The 20,185-nt window shown below is 31.4% G+C and overlaps 2 protein-coding genes and 1 pseudogene across 15 annotated transcripts; 2 read left to right on the forward strand and 1 right to left on the reverse strand.

The window, feature by feature from the left end:
* Positions 1 to 2,145: 2,145 nt before the first annotated feature.
* On the forward strand, positions 2,146 to 5,881 carry LOC137819711 (disease resistance-like protein DSC1; annotated as a pseudogene).
* A 317-nt stretch (positions 5,882 to 6,198) lies between these two features.
* On the reverse strand, positions 6,199 to 10,873 carry LOC137819709 (disease resistance-like protein DSC1). 11 transcript variants are annotated; one of them, XM_068623651.1, is made up of 8 exons: positions 10,688 to 10,868; positions 10,566 to 10,596; positions 10,286 to 10,371; positions 10,153 to 10,222; positions 9,367 to 9,999; positions 8,194 to 9,292; positions 7,789 to 8,100; positions 6,199 to 7,553 (listed from the first exon to the last, which is right to left on the reverse strand). In XM_068623651.1, the coding sequence occupies exons 5-8, from the start codon at positions 9,948 to 9,950 to the stop codon at positions 6,300 to 6,302; spliced, it is 3,249 nt and encodes a 1,082-aa protein (XP_068479752.1). In that variant the 5' UTR covers positions 9,951 to 9,999; positions 10,153 to 10,222; positions 10,286 to 10,371; positions 10,566 to 10,596; positions 10,688 to 10,868; the 3' UTR covers positions 6,199 to 6,299. The 11 variants fall into 11 exon arrangements, with proteins under 11 accessions (XP_068479752.1, XP_068479751.1, XP_068479750.1 ...); XM_068623650.1 differs by lacking the exon at positions 10,566 to 10,596 and having other exon boundaries at positions 10,688 to 10,873; XM_068623649.1 differs by lacking the exon at positions 10,566 to 10,596 and having other exon boundaries at positions 10,153 to 10,371; positions 10,688 to 10,873.
* Positions 10,874 to 14,789: 3,916 nt separating this feature from the next.
* On the forward strand, positions 14,790 to 20,100 carry LOC137819713 (disease resistance protein RPV1-like). 4 transcript variants are annotated; one of them, XM_068623657.1, is made up of 6 exons: positions 14,841 to 14,981; positions 16,187 to 16,628; positions 16,919 to 17,516; positions 17,666 to 18,118; positions 18,245 to 18,402; positions 19,705 to 20,100. In XM_068623657.1, the coding sequence occupies exons 3-6, from the start codon at positions 17,170 to 17,172 to the stop codon at positions 19,755 to 19,757; spliced, it is 1,011 nt and encodes a 336-aa protein (XP_068479758.1). In that variant the 5' UTR covers positions 14,841 to 14,981; positions 16,187 to 16,628; positions 16,919 to 17,169; the 3' UTR covers positions 19,758 to 20,100. The 4 variants fall into 4 exon arrangements, with proteins under 4 accessions (XP_068479756.1, XP_068479758.1, XP_068479757.1 ...); XM_068623658.1 differs by having other exon boundaries at positions 14,915 to 14,981; positions 16,242 to 16,628; XM_068623655.1 differs by lacking the exon at positions 16,187 to 16,628 and having other exon boundaries at positions 14,790 to 14,981; positions 17,273 to 17,516.
* Positions 20,101 to 20,185: the final 85 nt, after the last annotated feature.

Raw genomic sequence — 20,185 nt, forward strand, 5'->3', positions numbered from 1 at the left:
CACAGCATTAATTGAGTCGTTTATGGTTGGAGTATTCTTTTATTTATATTGCTATAATAATATCAAACTTATCAAAAAACGCTTTTTTCCTTTTACTTCTCAAAATAAATATTTTATAAGATCAAAATAATAAACAATTTTAGGACAACCTAAAAATAATTTAGTAAAAACTTAACTTTTTAAGTCCTTTTTTAATTTCAAAAATTACTTTCATTCACTTCTGTTCTTTCAAACATGTAGAGTGATTTTCTTTATTTTTTTTACTACTTAACACATTTTTTTCATATACTTTTAATCCAAATAGAACTCTCAAACCCCTTTCACCAACATTACTTAAATTTTAATTAAAATAATAATCTAATACACGTTTAAAAAGACCTAGTTTTTTTTCATTATTTCTATTAAGAATTCAACTTTTAAATTCAACTTTAACTTTATAAAATTGATTTATAAATTCAAATTTACATTTATTAATATACTATAGAATACTTTTATTTATACACTACAAGAAAAACGCGAATACGGAAGGTTCCTTTAAATAACTCAAACAAAATTTAACCACTACACCAAACAAATGCTTTAGTATGATTATGATTTTTATTATACTTATTATTATTAACAATATTATTATTCACAATATTAACAATATTAATATTAACAATATTAAAAATATTAGTATTAACAATATTAAAAATATTAATATTAAAAATATTAATATTAACAATATTAACAATACTAATATTAATAATATGAATATTAATACTAATAATATTAATAATATTAACAATAATAATAATAATATTAATACTAATAATATTAATAATAATAATCATATTAATAAAATTAATAATATTCATAATAATATTTATAATAATATTTATAATATTAATAATAATATTTATAATGATATTAATAATAATATTTATAATAATTTTAATTATAATAATAATATTAATATCAATGAAAACCAATGGCAGAGGTTCAGTGTATTGTGTGACAGAGTTGTGAAATGGAAGCTAGCACTATAAGAAAATCATGAAATAAAAACCAATTTTAGAGACAAAAAATAATTAGTTGCTATAGTAACTAAATTAGAGACAATTTTAGAAAAAAAAAATATTTTTAAATTAGTTTATATTATTGTTAAATAATTTCTAATTTTAGTTATGAAACAAAGAATAACTCTTAAAATACATTCTACTTACAAAGACTTTTTTTTTTTTTCTAAAATTGTCTCTAATTTAGTGTCCCATATTTATTTTCTTTAATCAACATCAATTATTACAATTATTAAAAGGACATTTTGTTATCTGATATAAATATAAAAAGTATCAATAATTATGACACCAATTCACTTCTAATTTCTTGTCTCTCCTTTATTAAGTTGTTAGTTTTTGAGTGATTTTAAGTAGCAGTCACAACATTGGTTTAAGGTTGGAGTATTCTTTTATTTATATTGCTATAATAATATCAAACTCATAAAAAATGCTTTTTCGTTTTACTTCTCGAAATAAATATTTTATAAGATGAAAATAATAAATAATTTTACGACAACCTAAAAATAATTTAGTAAAAAGCTTAACTTTTTAAGTCATTTTTTAATTTAAAAAATTATTTTCATTCATTTCTGTTCCTTTCAATGAGTTGTGAATGATAAGAACAGCATGAGAACTTTTTGAACATACAATCAAACAATAAATGATTATGTCATGTCCTTACTTTTCCACCTTGCAATTCACTAATTGTCTTATTCTCCTTTTAAAATTCAGAAAAAATGTCTCTCTAATAAACTAAAACTAAAACAGACTCTTGCAGTCTCAACAACACAACATTGAAGCTCTTTCAAGGAATTACACAGCTTTCAGGCAAGAGACTAATCTCTCTTTTTCCCCCTTTCTTTCACTTCAAATGCTGCTACTTCTCAAGGATCTTGGTGTATTCTCATATAATTTATATTTTTTCTGTAAAAGAGGAAGGGATTTGATATTTTTTTTTAAATGAATCCATTTTAAAATATTTAAATTATATTGGGTCACATCATAATTGTAAGTTGGTGTTTTTTTAACTGTCTTGTTATCAAATTGTCAAACTAACATGTTCCTTGATGACTCTCAAAGGAACATGTTCCTTATATTGCGTCTGATAATTGTTTTTTTATATTTCAAAGGTGTAGAGAGAAGAAGAAATTAAGATGCAGAGTGTAGTCAACCCAATGTGTTTCCGAGTTTCTCATAGAATCAAATATGTTGTATTCATTTGTCTGGTGTTTGTAACATCTTCTACTTGTTCCAATCACACTACTCAAATCAAGTACGATGTATTTGTTAGCTTCAGAGGTGTAGATGTCCGTCGAGGTTTCCTTAGCCATTTGATTGAGGCATTTTCTCAGAAGCAAATTGCTTTCTTCGTAGATGATAACATTCAGAAAGGGGAAGAACTATCTGAAGCACTATTAGGAGCCATTGAAGAATCATTAATTTCTTTGGTTATATTTTCAGAAAATTATGCTTCTTCAAGATGGTGTTTGTTAGAACTTGAGAAAATTTTGGAGTGCAGGAGAAAAAATGGACAAATTGTAATGCCTATTTTCTACGAAGTAGATCCTTCAGAGGTACGGCACCAAAGGAGGACTTATGGAGATGCCTTTGTTAAACATGAAAGAAACTATTCCTTCACTACTGTGCAAAGCTGGCGATCTGCTTTGATTGAATCTGCTAATCTATCAGGATTTCATTCACCAATTTTTCAGTGAGTTTTTGGCTCCTTATAATTGTTGAAGATATCTAAAGAAAAATTCTATTTGAAGCAAAATATTTTATATTTACAGAAGATAGTTTTTTTGTTCTTGTTTTTGTTTCTCTTTCTCTTGTTCTTCCTTTGTTTTACATATCCAAATATGCTTGATTCTTTTCTGAGTTTCTCATTACTTCTTTTGCTGCACAGAGATGATGCTGAACTTGTTAAAAAGACAGTTAAATTTGTGTGGAGGACGTTGAATCATGTTCACCAAGTTAACTCCAAAGGGCTTGTTGGAATTGGTAAACGGATTGCTCATGTTGAATCATTGCTGCAATTAGAAGCAACACATGTTCGCATGATTGGAATTTGGGGCATGGGTGGTATTGGTAAGACAACTATTGCACAAGAAGTATATAATAAACTTTGTTTTGAATATGATAGTTGTTGTTTTCTGGCTAACATAAGGGAAGATTCAGGAAGACATGGAATATTCTCATTGAAGAAAAAGCTTTTTTCAACATTATTAGGAGAAGAACATTTAAAAGTTGACATATCTAATGGGTGGCAGAAGTTAGTTGACAGAAGACTGCATCGCTTGAAGGTTCTTATTATTCTAGATGATGTCGATGACTCAGAGCAACTAGAAATCTTAGCTAGAACAACTTGGTTTGGATCTGGTAGTAGAATCATTGTGACAACTAGAGATAAACAGGTTCTTGCTAAAGAGTTTGCTAATGTATACCAAGTTGAGGCCTTAAACTTTGATGAATCTTTGCGACTTTTCAATTTAAATGCCTTTAAGCGAAAACATCTGCAAGCAGAGTACCAGGAACTGTCAGAGAAAGTGGTTGATTATGCCAAAGGCATTCCGTTTGTTCTTAAACTTTTGGGTCACCGTCTTCATGGGAAAGATAAAGAGATATGGGAAAGTCAATTAGAAGGACAAATGCACAACAAAAAGGTTTATGATATTATTAAATTGAGTTACAATGATCTTGAGGAGGATGAAAAGAGGATTTTTTTGGATATTGCATGTTTTTTTTATGGGCTGCAACTGGAGGTAAAGTACATAGATTTTTTATTGAAAGATCGTGATTATTCAGTGGTTGCGGGATTGGAAAGGTTGAAGGATAAAGCTCTTATCAGCATTTCTCAAGAAAATACTGTATCAATGCATGACATTATACAAGAAAGAAACTGCTAGGCAGATTGCTGGCCAAGAATCTATTGAAGACCCCAGAAGCCAGAGGCGACTATTTGATCCTGATGGCGTTTATGAAGTACTTACACACAACAAGGTAGTAGATAAAATAACAAAGAAGAATTGGATATCTTTAGAAAAAGTAGAATATAGCAATGTTTAAATTTTTTCTACTACTTTGCTTGCAGGGTAACGAGGCTATCAGAAGCATAGTCATCAACTTGCTGAGAATGAAGCAACTACATCTAAAGCCACAAGTATTTACTAAGATGAGGAAGCTCCACTTTCTAAATTTGTACACTGCAGGAACTCGTGATATTCTCTTCTGTGAACCGTGGGGCTTGTATCTTCCTCAAGGGCTTGAATCTCTGCCAAATGAGCTAAGATATCTTGGTTGGACGAATTATCCTTTGGAATATTTGCCTTCAAAGTTTTCTGCAGAAAATCTAGTAGAGTTGCATTTGCCATATAGCCGGGTGAAAAAACTATGGCAAGAAGTGCCGGTAAATATTATATCCTTATGTACCTTTTAATCTAAAATTAACATTAGTCCATGCAGTGTCTTCAATAATCTGTTTGTTTTGACTGCTGCTACAGGATCTTGTGAATATAAAGGTCCTTATCCTGCATTCATCCTCAAACATAAAGGAGCTGCTAGACTTTTCAAAGGCCCCAAACCTTGAAGTAATAGATCTTCGATTCTGTGTAGGGTTGACCAGTGTTCATCCATCAATTTTCTCTCTCAAAAATCTTGAGAAGTTAGATTTGGATGGATGCACGTCCCTCACAAGCCTTCGAAGCAACATTCACTTGGACTCTCTTCGTTATCTCTCCCTCTACGGCTGCATGGAACTAAAGAATTTCTCAGTGACCTCAGAGAATATGATAAGGTTGAATTTAGAACGCACCAGTATCAAGCAACTCCCTTCATCTATTGGATCTCAGAGCAAGCTTGTAAAGTTAAATCTTGCATTCACTTACGTTGAGAGCTTGCCTGAAAGCATAAAAAATCTTGAAGGGTTGCGACATCTAGATCTACGATACTGTGAGAAGCTTAGGTCCCTACCAAAGCTTCCTCCATCAGTTGAAACACTAGATGTCCGTGAATGCATATCACTGGAGAGTATAACGTTCCCTCCTATTGCTGAACAATGGAAGGAAAATAAGAAAAAGGTTGTCTTTTGGAACTGCTTTAAATTGGATGAGCATTCTCTCACGGCTATTGAGAGGAATGCTGAAATCAACATGGTGAAATTTGCACACCAGCATTTGTCTACATCTGGTGATGCTCAAGGTATTTATGTGTACCCAGGAAGCCAAGTTCCAGAATGGTTGATGCATAAGGCCACACATGATGATTACATAACTATTTCTCCACATTCTTCTCACTTGGGCTACATCTTTTGCTTCATTTTACCGGAAGTGCCGAATGGGGAAAGGGTCTTGAAATTGAAGATTAGTACTGAAGGTGAAGATGAAGGTGAAGATGACAGTATGATTGTGTACTTGGATAGACCACATCATGGGATTAAGTCGGATCACGTGTATCTGATGTACAACCAAGCATGTTCTCGCTTTCTACAAAGTCGTGCCAAACATCAACGGAGGTTGAAAATTAAGTTTACAGTAACATCACTAGCACTCTCATCCGAATACATAAAGGTGCAGTTAAGAGGGTTTGGGGTGAGCACAACCAGCAATTTTCTTCAGAAACAAGAATTGGGTGATGCTGGAATTCCAAAGGAACATTAAGAAGTCTACCCTGTTGCTGTGTGGAACAGGTGAGAGGGAAGAGAGAATATGAAAGAGGAGGCATGTGAGTGAATGTATATATCATTGATTTCCAAATGCTGGGATTCTTCTTATAGTTTCTGGACTTTCTGCATGGTTGTTTTTACTGGGATATATAAAATATTTAGTTTATAAGGATTAAAGAGTTAATGTGACATTTTTACTGGGATATATTATACATATATAGTTTTTTAATTGATAAGTTTAAATTTTATATGAATTTAAAAACTTTACTGTGCTACTCAGTAAACTTCATACGGGTTTGTTTTGAAATTGAAAATATTCAAACATTTGTTGAATTCAATATAATTAAAGAATGCTTGCTCGTTAAAATGCATTATAAATTATAAAACCTCTTAATTTAATAAATAAACATTTCAGAGATATGAATGAATGTCTGAAGAAAGTAAGAAAAATAGTTCAGAAAATTCAAAAGATACATTAACTTGTACTCTCACAAAATAAAGTGAAGTAAAAAAGCTGCTGTTAATCCTTCTCTATTCTCATCCCAAAATATGCTAGTGTTATATTCTCTTTTCAAAGTTATTGTTAGAGGGACATTCTTTTTCTACACCAATCTTCTGACATAAATATTATAAGTCCCAATCAAAACAAGAATGCCGAAAGTACAGAAAAATCTTAATAGAATTGGGACATTTGGTATACTATCACCAAATTTTACTTTTTGAACAAAATTGTGAAAGTCTGAAGTATTGATCATGCTGATTCCAAAAGCTCTTAGCTGTAATGGTACGTATTTGGATGTGAGCGTTCGCGATGCCAATGCAACCTTAATTTTCAACCTTGGCTCATGTTTGGCACGACTGTTTAGGTAGCGAGAACATGCCTGGTCATACATTAGATACACATGATCTGATGTAATAACATGACGAGGTCTGTCCATGTACACATTGATATGGCTAGCTTCACCACCAGTACTAATCTTAAATTCCAGAACCAAACCCCCAAATGGGACTTCCGGAACAACAAAGCCAAAAATGAAGCCTACTTGTGAGGAGTTATGAGAAAGAATAGAAGAGAGATCAATAATCACGTAGTCATCATGTGTTGTCTTATGCACCAGCCATTCTGGAACTTTACTTCCAGGATACACATAGGTACTTTGAGCATCACCAAGTCGGGAAAAATGTTGGTGTGCAAATTTCATCATGTTAATTTGTGCATTCAACTCAATAGCGGTGAGAGATTGTTCATCCAATTTCAAGCAGTTCCAGAAAGCAACTCTTTTCTTATTTTCCATCAGTTGTTCACAAGCAGTAGAAGGGAACATTACAGTCTCAAGTGACACGCATCCACGGGCATCTAGTGTTTCAAGTGATGGGGGAAGCTCTGGTAGAGTTCGAAGCTTTCTGCAATGTCTTAGATCTAGATGTCTCAGCCTTGTAAGATGCTTCATACTTGGTGGCAAGTGGTCAATGTAAGTGTATGCCAAACGTAGCTTTTGGAGGTTGCTTTGAAGTCCAAAGGATGAAGGTAGTTGCTTGATACTAGTGAGTTCTAAATTCAACTTTACCATATTCTTTGAGGTCACTGAGAAATCCTTTAGTGTCATGCATCCATAGAGGGAGAGATAACGAAGGGAGTCCAAATGGACATTGCTTCGAAGGCTTCTAAGGGAAATGCAGCCACCTAGATTCAACTTCTCAAGATTTCTGAGAGAGAAAACTGATGAATGCACACTTGTCAGCCCTACACAAAATCGGAGATCTATCCCTCTAAGATTTGTGGCCTTTGAAAAGTTTGGTAGCTCTTTTAGTCTTGTTGATGAATGAAGTATAAGGACCCATAAGTTAACTAGACTCTGTAGCAATTAAACCAAATGAAGACAATATTGCATGAGCTAATGAAAGTGGGAAATTTTGGATTAGTTAACATTAATGATTTGGTCCTTCTACTTGTTCTCGTTTTTAATTTTAGTTTCTTATATATACCAGAAGTCCCTAAACCAATTTTTGTGGCAGTAAGTAAGTTAAATCTGTTGGATTCAATGAATTTAAGTTAAAGCTCAAAATAAAGTAATGGTACAAAATACTTACAGGTGCTTCTTGCCAAAGTTTTTTCAGTCTGCTATATGGCAAGTTCAATTCAACAAGATTTTCAGCAGAAAACTTTGAAGGCAAATATTCCAAAGGATAATGGGTCCAACGAAGATATCTTAGTTCATTTGATAAAGATTCAAGCCCTTGGGGAAGATACAAGCCTCCTTGATCCCAGAGGGAACTACAAGACCCTTTACTATAAAAATCTAGAAAATGTAGTTTGCTCATCCTTGCAAATACTTGAGGGTTTAATTGCAGTTCTTTGATTTTTGACAAGTTGATGACTATGCTTCTGATAGCCTCGTCACCCTGCAAAAAAGTAGTAGAAATTTTGAAACATTGTCATAAACTATTTTCCTAAAAAAAAAAAAGATTGTTTTAGTGTATGATTTTATCTTTTACCTTATCATAGTTTAGTACGTGATAAACGTCCTCAGGATCCAACAGTCGAACTTGACTTCTAGGATCTTCAATTGATTCTTCTCGAGAAATCTGCCAAGCTGTTTCTTGTATAATGTTGTGCATCGATACACCATTTTCTTGAGAAACACTGATAAGAGCTTTATCTTTCAACCTTTCTAATCCGGCAATCACTGAATAATCATGGTCTTTCAATAAAAAATTTATATGCTTTACTTTCAGATTCAGTCCATCGAAAAAGCATGCAATATCTAAAAATATCTTCTTTTCATCCTGATCAAGATCATTGTAACTCAATTTAATAATATCATGGACCTTTCTGTTTTGCACTTTTTTGAGTCTTTCTAATTGGCTTTCCCAAGTTTCTTTATCTTTTCCATGAAGGAGGTGACCCAAAACTTTAAGAACTAGTGGAATCCCTTTGGCATAGTTGACCACTTTCTTTGAAAGTTCATGGTACTCACTTTCAAGATGGTTTTGCTTAAAGGCATTCAAATTGAAAAGCCTTAAGGATTCATCAAAGTTTAATGCCTCAACCTCATATATATTAGCAAACTCTTTAGCTAGTACCTGCTTATCTCTGGTTGTTATGATGATTCTGCTACCTGATCCAAACCAATCATATGTTCCAGCTAAAATTTCCAGTTGATCTGAATCATTGACATCATCAAGAATGATGAGAACTTTCATACGACGAAGCCTTCTCTCAATATATTGAGGCAATCCATTGGGTGTGTCAATTTTCAAATCTTCTCCTCCTAATAATGTTGAGAAAAGCTTCTTCTTCAAAGAGATCATTCCAAGTCTTCCCGATTCTTCTCTTATGTTAGCCAAAAAACAACAACCTTCATATTCAAAACACAACTTATTATATACTTCTTGCGCAATGGTTGTTTTACCAATACCACCCATGCCCCATATTCCAATAATGCGTACATCAGGCCCTTCTGATTGTAGCAATGATTCAACATGTGCAACTCGTTTACCAACTCCAACAAGCCCTTTTGAGTTAACTTGTTGCACTTGATTCAACCTCATCAACACACATTTAACTATCTCTTTGATAAACTCAGCTTCGTCCCTGTGTGATAAAAAATGTGTAAATATCGAACACATACAGAAAAGTTGATCAAATGCATTACCTCAAATACATACCGAAAAGTTGATGAATGAAATCCTGAAATAGTAGCAGATTCAGTCAAAGCAGATCTCCAGGTCTGTGTAGTGGTCAAACTATATCTTATTTCATGTTTAGCGAAGGCAACTTCATAAGTCCCCTTCTGATACCGTACATATGAAGGATCCACTTTGTAGAAGATAGGTAGTACAATCTGGCCATTTTTTTTTCTGCACTCAACAATTTTCACAAGTTCTGACAAACACCAATGTGAAGAAGCATAGTCTTGTGAAAATATAATCAATGAAATTGGTGATCCTTCAATTGCATGAACAAGTGCTTCAGACAGTCCATCTCCTTTGACAATCTTGTTATCTACAAACGCATTAATATGCATTCGAGAAAACGCCTCAATCAAATGGCTAAGGAAATCTTGCCTGATATCTGTGCCTCTAAAGCTAACAAACACATCGTACTTTATCTGAAGGGAGTCATTGGGATAAGCAAAATCTGTCACTGGATATGAAGAGTTATTATTATTGTCTAACGCTGCCAGCAAGAGACAAACAAATACAACACGTTTGGTTTTATCAAAAACTCGGGAAGAATAAGAATATGTCATTGGATTGGATCGAATATACTCTGGATCTTTCTTCCTGTCTACTCTACACCTTTATAAAAAGAAAAGGGATCAGCAGCAAAATAAATCCACAAATTGAAAGATCAAAAGCTTTTTTCTAAAGCAAAAAGGTTATTAAGAATAAGTACAAAGAATCTAGTACAAGAGTAAAAGAATAAAAGACGAACAGTTATGCAGCTCCAACCTAAAACAGGTGAATGCTTTAATCCACTGCTTAAATCACTCCTAACAGCATAAAGAACTGGACTTAAAATCTGCAACAAACTCAAATTATTCTCAACCAAATGAAGAGAAAAACATATATCAGATGAAAATACCTGCACCGGCAAGATTCCAAATTAAGCCTCTTGTTGCTTTTAATTGGCTGGAATCCGTGACAGATTGAAATCAAACCATTAAACTCCTGCTTCAGCATGCTTAATTGGTCAGAAATCAGAAGCACTTCAGAGGGTTTTCTTGATCTTTTAATTGATCACTTTATCAGTATAGTCTAATATACATATGAGCATTGATGAATGGTGAGATTCTAAAAGATTTTCTGACCATACACACCATATATTAAGGAAAAAATTCGATGTACTTACTTGGTAGATCTACCTTTTTGTTTTCATCATGGCTTTCTCCAAAACTGAATGACTAATTTGAAGATAATGAGTTAACCACAAAAGGAGGCGAAATTAAGAAAAAAAAGTGGATAAAACAACCTCATTATGACTGACCTGGAATGACTATTTCTGAATTTTCAGCACTCAGATGAATTAAAAGAGCTTCCTCCTTAGGATGGATTCAGCAATGGAGTTTTTGTAGGAGGAGTTGACGAACTCTGCTTTGGTCTTCTGTCCTTACACACAGTGAAAGTCTCCACACGCGCCTTGGAAACTTTGTTGCAATTTAAAACTAAACTACCGCGTACCCTTATATTCAACAATATATAATTTAACATGTTGTAGCCATGTGGTGCTTCAGTTTTTTACACATGAGAATTCACCCATTTTGTATTATATCTTACCCATCCATTCAAACTAAATACTATAGTTTATTTTGTTAAGAAAGAGAATGTCTCAAACTCCTCGTTTCATTACATCATGGTATCTTTAATTAACTATGAAAATGAAAAGAATACGTTAGAAATTGTTTTATTTAACATCTATGTCACAATCGTGAAGTCTCCCTACACGCACCTCTGCTATATTCGTTAACATAAGTCTTCATTCCCATTTCGTCTTAAAAGATGGGACATATTAATCACTCAAAGTTTCATCAAATAATCTAAATTATGTATTCAATGAGGTTGTGGCCAGAGAAAGCAATTAGGAGTGTGCAAATACAAAAATAAAATATCTATTTAATGTTACACTGCATTTGAAAAACAAATGTTTGGTCAATTACTACTACCACTACAAAAAAACAATTAGGGTTCTAGCATGCTATATGTACTGTATGACAGAAAGGTACACGTCCACACAGTGTACCTCACAACCGGCCGAACATACCTCAAAAGAGTGACCCAACATGTTTATAGCTAAATTAAAACATCATTTAATAATAAAAAATAACACTTCCAAAGTTCAACTGTACTCCATAAATAAGTTTAACTACATATTTAGTTTTTCTTTTTTAAGTTATTGACCTTTGTTTGTTTGACTCAATTTTTCTTTTATATTTTAGTTAGGTCTAAGTCTTTTTCTTATATATACACCATGTATTTTATTTTCATATACACAAGTAAATAAAAATTTCTTTTGTATCTTCTTTGTTTAAGTCATTGTCTCTTTTTTCATTTGCAATTAGGGTTCATCAGAAACTCTTTTCTCCATTGCTATTACGTGCGCTCCATTTGATGCACCACAATATTCATCTTCATTGACTGTAATATGGTATAAGAGTCATTTTCGAACCTATCCTAGCGGGTGTTTGTTGGGCTTATCAGGTCACCGCTATCGGGGTGTGTGTTGGAGATCCCACATCGACTAGAGATTGTGACATTTCATTGTATATAAGTGGATGTAAACTTCACATCTTGAGCTGGTTCTATGGGGTTGAATTAGGCTTTAAATTTACTTTTTATAAAGTGAAGAGTAAACTCACTTATATTTGATTAGGATGTGTTTTAAATAAGTCTAATATCATATTAAGAAGTGAACTTTAAGTCTATATAAGATGAAGTTTGTACCACTTATGTACTATAAAATGTTTTAATTTTTAATTGATGTGAGATAAATAAATGCAAACCTCACCTTACGAATTAATTTTTTAAGATTAAATTAAGTTGAAAGTACACTTTTTAATATTTTACGTGTCAACTACCGAGATGAAAGAGCAGTCAAAACTTTTCCGGTCTTACAAGAACATTATCAATCTAGGGAAACTGAAGAAGCCTTAAATTAATGCTTTTAGAACCAGCTTGGTGGTTAGGGTCGGTAATTGAGTCAGATAAATAAAATTTAATATATAATCACATGCTAACATTTAGATTTGATTGGAACATATTAGATTTGTATAATGAATAGAACTTGATTTTGACTAAGAAGTTGCCACGATTGCGCCTTACCGTGTTTCAGATCCTCTGAAATTTCGTCCTTCCAAACAAACTTTTCTCATGTTTAAATATTTTATGTTTCTATAACTACTTTTATGTAAATAATTAAAATAATGTAATTATTATTTATTTGATATTTCAAATAGTAAACTCTGAATATTTCAAGATAAACAGGTTTTTTATAGAATGCATTTTTACAACTTTTTATTCTAGTTCCTTAACTTTGTAATTTTTATTTTTATACATATTAGCTAAACTTTGACTAGTTTTTTATACTATCACATGTTGACAAAGTCCAAAGCCAGAACTTCAACTTCAGTGATCAAGAATAAGAAACATAATTAATATATTCAGAAAATTAGTACCAAACTATAATAATATCATGAAAAGTATATATTAGATCACTTTAAAGTTATATGCATAATTTTTTTTAATTAGTTTACAAAGCAAACTATTTTGAAAGTCATATTCATGCTTTAAAATTCATAATATAGTTTTCGCCTTCGATTTGACTTGATAATTTGTTTGGTTTCAAGCACTCAAATCAAATTTAGTTCACAATAAACATTGCAAGGTTTAAAAGTGGAAAAAATAAATGCAATAGTTAAAATAAACACTATTTACATAAATATAAAATATATTTAGATTAAACTTTACGAAAATAATGTTATAAGGATCAAATGATCTTCACCAAAACTAAATGTCTTCTACTTTTGGGTTGTTACGTCCTTTTTTATGTCTTGTGTTGCTGATTTATAATTTTATTTACTGAAGTGTTGAATTAGCATGAATGACACTCTCAAACTTTCTGATGATATAATAAACGTATAATAAGTAATTACTAAATATTTTGAATTATTTATTTACTTATATCACTAAAAAAAATCATGAAATAAAAATCAATTTTAGAAAAAACAATAATTAGTTGTTATAATGATTAAATTAAAGACTATTTTATAAACTAAAAAAAATTTAGTTTTTAAATTAATTTATATTATTATTAAATAATCTTTAAAATGGTCTCTAATTTAGTCACTATATTAACTAATTATTTTTTTATCTAAAATTGATTTTTATTTCATGATTTTCTGATAGTGTGTTATTTAAAAGAAATTTTATGAATTTAAATTCTTTTTAAATTATCAATATAATTTCAATCTTAGATTAAAGTTTTAATGGACTATTATCTTTTTTATTTTATTTTTATTTTTTTTATCCTTAAAAGATAATAGTCCATTAAAACTAATATGAGTTAATAATTAAAAAGTAAATGTAATATTACAATATGGTAGATGGTTTATAAATATGAATTAAATTTATGTAGTCAATTCTTGAATAATAAGTTTGGTTGTTTTATAAAAATTTTCAATGTGTTTGAATCTATTTTAAAAAAATAATAATATAGTAATTATTTTGTATGAACTTTTCTTATTTATGTATATCATTTAAATTGTGGAATATATTACATGTATGATTATGTTGATAATACTTATAGTGATAAAGAATGACTAGTGATGAAGTAAAAAAATGGATAATGTTATTAAATAAATATTATTATTTTAATGGATAATTTTTTGTTGTTGTGATCTTAAGAAGATTTTTTTTACTTGTTCTGAATTGACTTATCCATTTTATTATAGGAATGAGTAGTGGATAATCTTCTTGACTCTTTCAAAGCATTTTAACTTTATGTCCATTAAACTATTTAAGTGGTTTAATAAATTGTGTTTTGTGTTGTTATTTAAATATATGCATATTTGTATATTCTATTATTGCTTCCTATTACTTGTATTTGTCCATCCGAAGACTAATGCAAAAAGTTAAAAAAAAAAGGTTAAATTATTATGTCTGTTCTCATTTTATTTGAATATTAACATTTTCTATCTTGGCTTATATTCAACCATGAAAAGATGTGAATTGTGAATTGACTTTACGGTTAGGAAAATGTAAGAGTGAAATAGTGTTGCATTTATTATTAGATACAAGGTTTTAGATACCAACTTTAAAATTTAAATAATTGATAGCTATAACCTAGATAATTAAATCTTAATTTATAAATTATTTATCAATAATAGAAATTAATTTAGATATCAATAATTTTTTTAATTTATAAAATAACATATAATTTTGTTAATATAATAACTAATTATTTTTTATATCTAAAATTATTTTTTATTTAATGATTTTCTTGTAGTAGGATGACGACTTTAAATTTATTTATAATAATTGAAAATGTTAAATTATATATTATCGAATATAAGAGTATGTGGTAATTTAGTTTTAAATTGCAACAAAATATCCAAGGCGTGTGTGTGGATGAGGACAGAAGATGAAAGCAGAGTCAGTCAACTCCTCCTACAAAACCTGTTTTGCTGAATCCATCCTAAGGAAGAAGCTCTTTCAACTCATCTTCCCTCAAAGGAACCTACACAATCTTCATCCGAGTGCTGAAAATTCAGAAATACTCATTCCAGGTCAGTCATAATGAGGTTTTTAATCCACTCTTTTCTCTTAATTTCGCCTCCTTTTCTGGTTAACTCATTATCTTCAAATTAGTCATTCAGTGTTGGACAAAGTCATGATGAAAACAAAAAGGTAGATCTACCAAGTACATCAAATTTCTTCCTTAATATATTGTGTGTGTATGGTCAGAAAAACTTTTTGAATCTCACCATTCATCAATGCTCATATATATATATAGGACTATACTGACTAAGTGATCAACTAAAAGATCAAGAAAACCCTCTGAAGTGCTTCTGATTTCTGACCAATTAAGCATGCTGAAGCATGAAGCAGAGGAGTTTATAATTAAGACTAAAAATGTCATCATTTGTTTTTTTATGTAAAAGGTTGTAACTAATACAACTAAGTTTAAAATGAAAAAAATGAAGGTGTGCTTATATTTTGTTGATAATTAAGAATAAGTAGAAGAAATAGAGAAATAAAGTGACTGAGGTGAAGTAAGAGAATGAAGAAGAAAGTTATGGAAGTCTAGCCTCAAGAAATCCTCATAAATCTGTCTTAATTAACTGCATAAAGGACTGAACTTAATAGCTGCAAGAAGCTGTGATTATTCTCAGCCAAATTGAGAGAAAATATAAATTATGAGAATAGGTAGCAGCATGCAAAGTGAATGAAAAGGGAAAAAAGAGAGATTAGTCTCTTGCCTGAAAGCTGTGTAATTCCTTGAAAGAGCTTCAATGTTGTGTTGTGACTGCAAGACTCTGTTTTAGTTTTAGTTTATTAGAGAGACATTTTTTCTGAATTTTAAAAGGAGAATAAGACAATTAGTGAATTGCAAGGTGGAAAAGTAAGGACATGACATAATCATTTATTGTTTGATTGCAGGTTCAAAAAATTCTCATTTTCTTTGCATGATTGCAAAATTCTTATTTTCTTCTGATAAATGATTATACTGATATAATTATTTGTTTTTTATATGCCATAATGTTATTTATTTTTAACTTTTTCATTTTCTTTTCATGACATAAACGAACAACAAAATTATATTAGTGATTGTTTATATTTTTCCAGTAAAAGAGGAAGGTGTTTGATATGTTTTTTTTAAATGGACTAATTTTAAAAGGCAATTCCTTCCCGCACCCCGATCAATTGCTTCCTGCACCCGATGAACTTTTTAAAACACAATTCTACCCTTATTTTCTTTATTTTGATAAAGGTGTAGGGTAAAAAAAAAACTTGGTTTTCCTCTTCTTTTTGGTTGGTGCTGGTAGTGGACGTGCCGTTTTCAGTGTAATACACTGAGAATTTTGGAAAAACTTCCGAACATATGCATCCACAACACAAAGTTGCACTTCCGGATAACCCACGTCTAAAACAGTGAAAAAACTTCAAGACATAGGCATTCGCAGCACAAATTCACACTTCCGATAATCCACATCCAGAACAAAAAAAAAACAATTCCATATCAAATTATCTGCAGCGCATAAAGGCATTCCGCTATATCCGGAAGGTAATGTCAATGAGAAAACTCACTTTTTTGCGTGTCCTCTCTCGGTAGCTTCGTTCTCTCTCGCCGTCCAACTCCGTCACATTCGATGCCGCCTCACTGACCAACACCACCACAATCGACGTTGCCGTTCAGTTGGTCTTCGACACAGGTAAATGCTGCTACTGAACGGAAAACGACACAGAGAAAAAAGCGGCAAAAATATTGAAAACGAAGGGGTTACAGTATGTTGGGTGCAGGGGAAACTAAAAGACTAAAAAAAACACTAATTTTCATTTCATTAAGGTTAGTCTAGTCTTTTCACAAAAGTAATTGGGTGCCCGTCATTTTTATTGGGTGATGGGAGAATCTGCCATTTTAAAATTACATTATTTTACATAAATTTGTTTTTTTTCTTTTAAATATACTGTGGCTGATAATTGTTTTTTTTATATTGCAAAGGTGTAGAGAGAAGAAGAAATTAAGATGCAGAGTGTAGTCAATCCAATGTGTTTCCGAGTTTCTCATAGAATCAAATATGTTTTCATCCTTTGTCTGGTGTTTGTAACATTTTCTACTTGTCCCAATGAAACTTCTCAAATAATGTACGATGTATTTGTTAGCTTGAGAGGTATATATGTTCGTCGAGGTTTCCTTAGCTTGAGAGGGTAGATGTTCGTCGCCATTTGATTGAGGAATTTTCTCAGAAGCAAATGGCTTTCTTCGCAGTTGATAACATTCAGACAGGGGAAGAACTATCTGAAGCACTATTTGGAGCCATAGAAGAATCATTAATTTCTTTGGTTATATTTTCAGAAAACTATGCTTCTTCAAGATGGTGTTTGTTAGAACTTGAGAAAATTTTGAAGTGCAGAAGAAAAAATGGACAATTTGTGATGCGTATTTTCTACAAAGTAGATCCTTCAGACGTACGATATCGAAGGAGGACTTATGGAGATGCCTTTGTTAAACATGAAAGAAAGTATTCCTTGACTGTGCAAAGCTGGAGATCTGCTTGGAGTGAATCTGCTGATCTATCAGGATTTCATTCATTTTTTGAGTGAGTTTTTTGCTCCTTATAATTGTCTTACTGTTATTTTTCTCGCGTTTTTATTATAATCGCATATCTTGTATTTGTTTGTCTCTTCCGGCAAAGCCAACAGTAGAAAATAGTTTGTGGTGTCCACTGACATCTTCTGCTTCTTCCAGTTACTCCCTTCAACCAGAGTACGATGTCTTTGTTAGCTTTAGAGGTTCAGATGTTCGTGAAGGTTTCCTTAGCCATTTAATTGAGGCATTTTCTCTAAATCAGATTGCTTCCTTTGGAGATGACAACATTCCTAAAGGACATAAAATATCTGATGTACTTCTAAGAGCAATTGAGGTATCATCTATTTATTTGATTATATTTTCAGAAAACTATGTCTCTTCAAGCTGGTGTTTGTTAGAACTTGTGAAAATTGTTGAGTGTAGTAGAAATGGACACATCTTGCTACCTATTTTCTACAAAGTAGATCCCTCAGATGTGCGACATCAGAGGGGAAGTTATGGAGAGGCCTTTGTTGCTCATGACAGACAATACAATCCGACCACTGTGCAAACCTGGAGATTTGCTTTGAAGGAATCTGCAAATGTAGCAGGATTTCATTCATCAACTTTTCGGTTAGTTTTTTCCTCAATCAAAATTGTCTAACATTTTATGCTTCTTTCTGTGTATAGTTCGAACTTGAACTTGCAAAATAATTATGATTGAGGTGTTGTTGATATATATTATTTTGAATTTTGCAGGAATGATGCTAAGCTTGTTAAAGAGATTGTTAAATCTGTGTTGAATCTCAGACATAAAGTTAATTCTAAAGAGGCTTATGAAATTGGTACACAGTTTCCACATGCAGAACCATTGCTACAAATAAAATTAGAAGATCTTCCAGTTATAAGATCTATTGGTAAGATTCTCTTAATCTCTAGTTGATTTACAAGAATTATTTTCATTTTCACTTATAAGTGAATTTAACTTAATTTAATTTTCTAACTAAAATCTAGACATGTTCTATATCCACTATACTTAAACTTTAAAACATGTGTTTTGTAAACTGTTTATATTTTATCAACAAATGAATAAATGAATTCAAATGAACATTTCAGATATATCTCTATCTTTTATATAGATACCAAAAAAATCTCATCACCAAACTTACAATCCAACATATCCAATTATAAGACAACATAAAAGCCTAGCACTCCCAGCACTGCACCTGCAAGATGAATCTATGCAGCAAATTCTGCACTATTTTCCAGCAGTGGGAATTTATGAGACAAAACAAACAGCACCTATAACCTATTTTTCCTTATATATACAACCCCATTTCCCCATTTCCCTTCCCAAAAGTAGCACTATTGATACAAAGTTCCCACAAATTACAATAACAAAGTCCTGTTTATGCACTTTTTGTAACCAATTATCTTTTTTATGCACTTTTTTATATTGAGTTTTTTATGCTTAATTCTGCAATATGATTAGTAAGTATGAGGGTTGGATTGTTGTTTTTTTTATAGGATTGGAACACCTTAAATATCCTTTTAAATTAATTAATTTTTTACTGATACAAAAATTTAAATTTATCCTCTAAGTGTTGAATTCTGAAGACATCCTATTTGAAAACCCTTTGTGCAGAATGGACTCTTCTGCATGATTGAGGACATTCTCAAAAGCATCTTCTATTCTACTATTCTTTCTATCATCAACAAATATAAAGAAACATTTCTATTCTACTATTCTTTCTATCATCAACAAAAATAAAATAAATATAAAGAAACATTTTAAGGATGTCTCTTGTATAAGAACCAAATAAAACCTATTACCTAGCTTACAAAACAGAAAACCATCAGATAGAAAAAGCTTAGTCTTTCTATGTATTATTCATCCTAAAAAGCAGCAAGGTCTGTATAAATACCTTTGCCAAGTACCCTTAAGACATATTATAAAGCAATCTCAATTTACAAAACAAACCTAACCCACCCATGATAATCCTGCCCTGCTGTTATCCATGATAACCCGTAAACTGTTTGATACTAATAAAGGTGGAGAATTAAACATTGATGAATCCTTATAAGTTTTGAATTTGAATGCCTTTAAATAAAATAAAAATGCAATACCAAGAGTGTTATCAAAGAAAGTGAATCAAGTAGGCCACTGTGAGTACATGACAATTGATTTTTGACTTTCATTTTTTACTTCGTTGTTTCAGAAGTCCCATACAACTCTGCTGCCACTCTGAGTACTGTTTTTTGGTGCTGTTGAGGCTTTGGCTTGGCTTTTTTTTTTCTGGTTTCTCTTTGCTGTCTTAGCAGGTTCATTTATCCCTGGTGATGGTTTATGCGTTAATTTTGTGTGCTGTAAAGGGCTTGTTAATTTATCCCTGGTGGAGGAAGCTTTGGTTTGGTTGGAATTTTATGAATTTGACTATATATGTCTGTCTGAATACATTTTTCTCTTAGTACTTCTAGGAGGAGATAGTACTTCTAGGAGGAGAAAATATGAAAGAAAGTGAAATAGAGTTCTCTGTAAGTTGAAATTTGCCTATGTATAAGATAATAATAAGATTTTGGGGAAGCAAATATGAGAGTTTCTACAAATTAAGTTATGCGTGAGATAATTTTAGCTTATGAAGAGATTTATTTCAGTTTTCCTTTTTATTTTCTTCTCCTATAAGTGTGTTTATGAAAAAG

The sequence above is a fragment of the Phaseolus vulgaris genome, chromosome 10 (assembly GCF_000499845.2).
Source record: "Phaseolus vulgaris cultivar G19833 chromosome 10, P. vulgaris v2.0, whole genome shotgun sequence".
Lineage (NCBI taxonomy): Eukaryota > Viridiplantae > Streptophyta > Magnoliopsida > Fabales > Fabaceae > Phaseolus > Phaseolus vulgaris.

What these genes read in the sequence shown, in the direction of transcription:
- LOC137819709 (XM_068623643.1), bottom strand. Translation starts at nt 10,383, where the DNA reads ATGCTGAAGCAGGAGTTTAATGGTTTGATTTCAATCTGTCACGGATTC. An exon ending in TTGGAATCTTGCCGGTGCAG is followed by an intron (nt 10,000 to 10,285) that starts GTATTTTCATCT and finishes CTTTTTATAAAG; the next exon opens with GTGTAGAGTAGACAGGAAGA. An exon ending in ACGTACTAAACTATGATAAG is followed by an intron (nt 8,101 to 8,193) that starts GTAAAAGATAAA and finishes ACTTTTTTGCAG; the next exon opens with GGTGACGAGGCTATCAGAAG.
- LOC137819713 (XM_068623655.1), top strand. Translation starts at nt 14,837, where the DNA reads ATGAAAGCAGAGTCAGTCAACTCCTCCTACAAAACCTGTTTTGCTGAA. An exon ending in TTCAGAAATACTCATTCCAG is followed by an intron (nt 14,982 to 17,272) that starts GTCAGTCATAAT and finishes TTATATTTTCAG; the next exon opens with AAAACTATGCTTCTTCAAGA. An exon ending in TCCAGTTATAAGATCTATTG is followed by an intron (nt 18,403 to 19,704) that starts GTAAGATTCTCT and finishes TCGTTGTTTCAG; the next exon opens with AAGTCCCATACAACTCTGCT.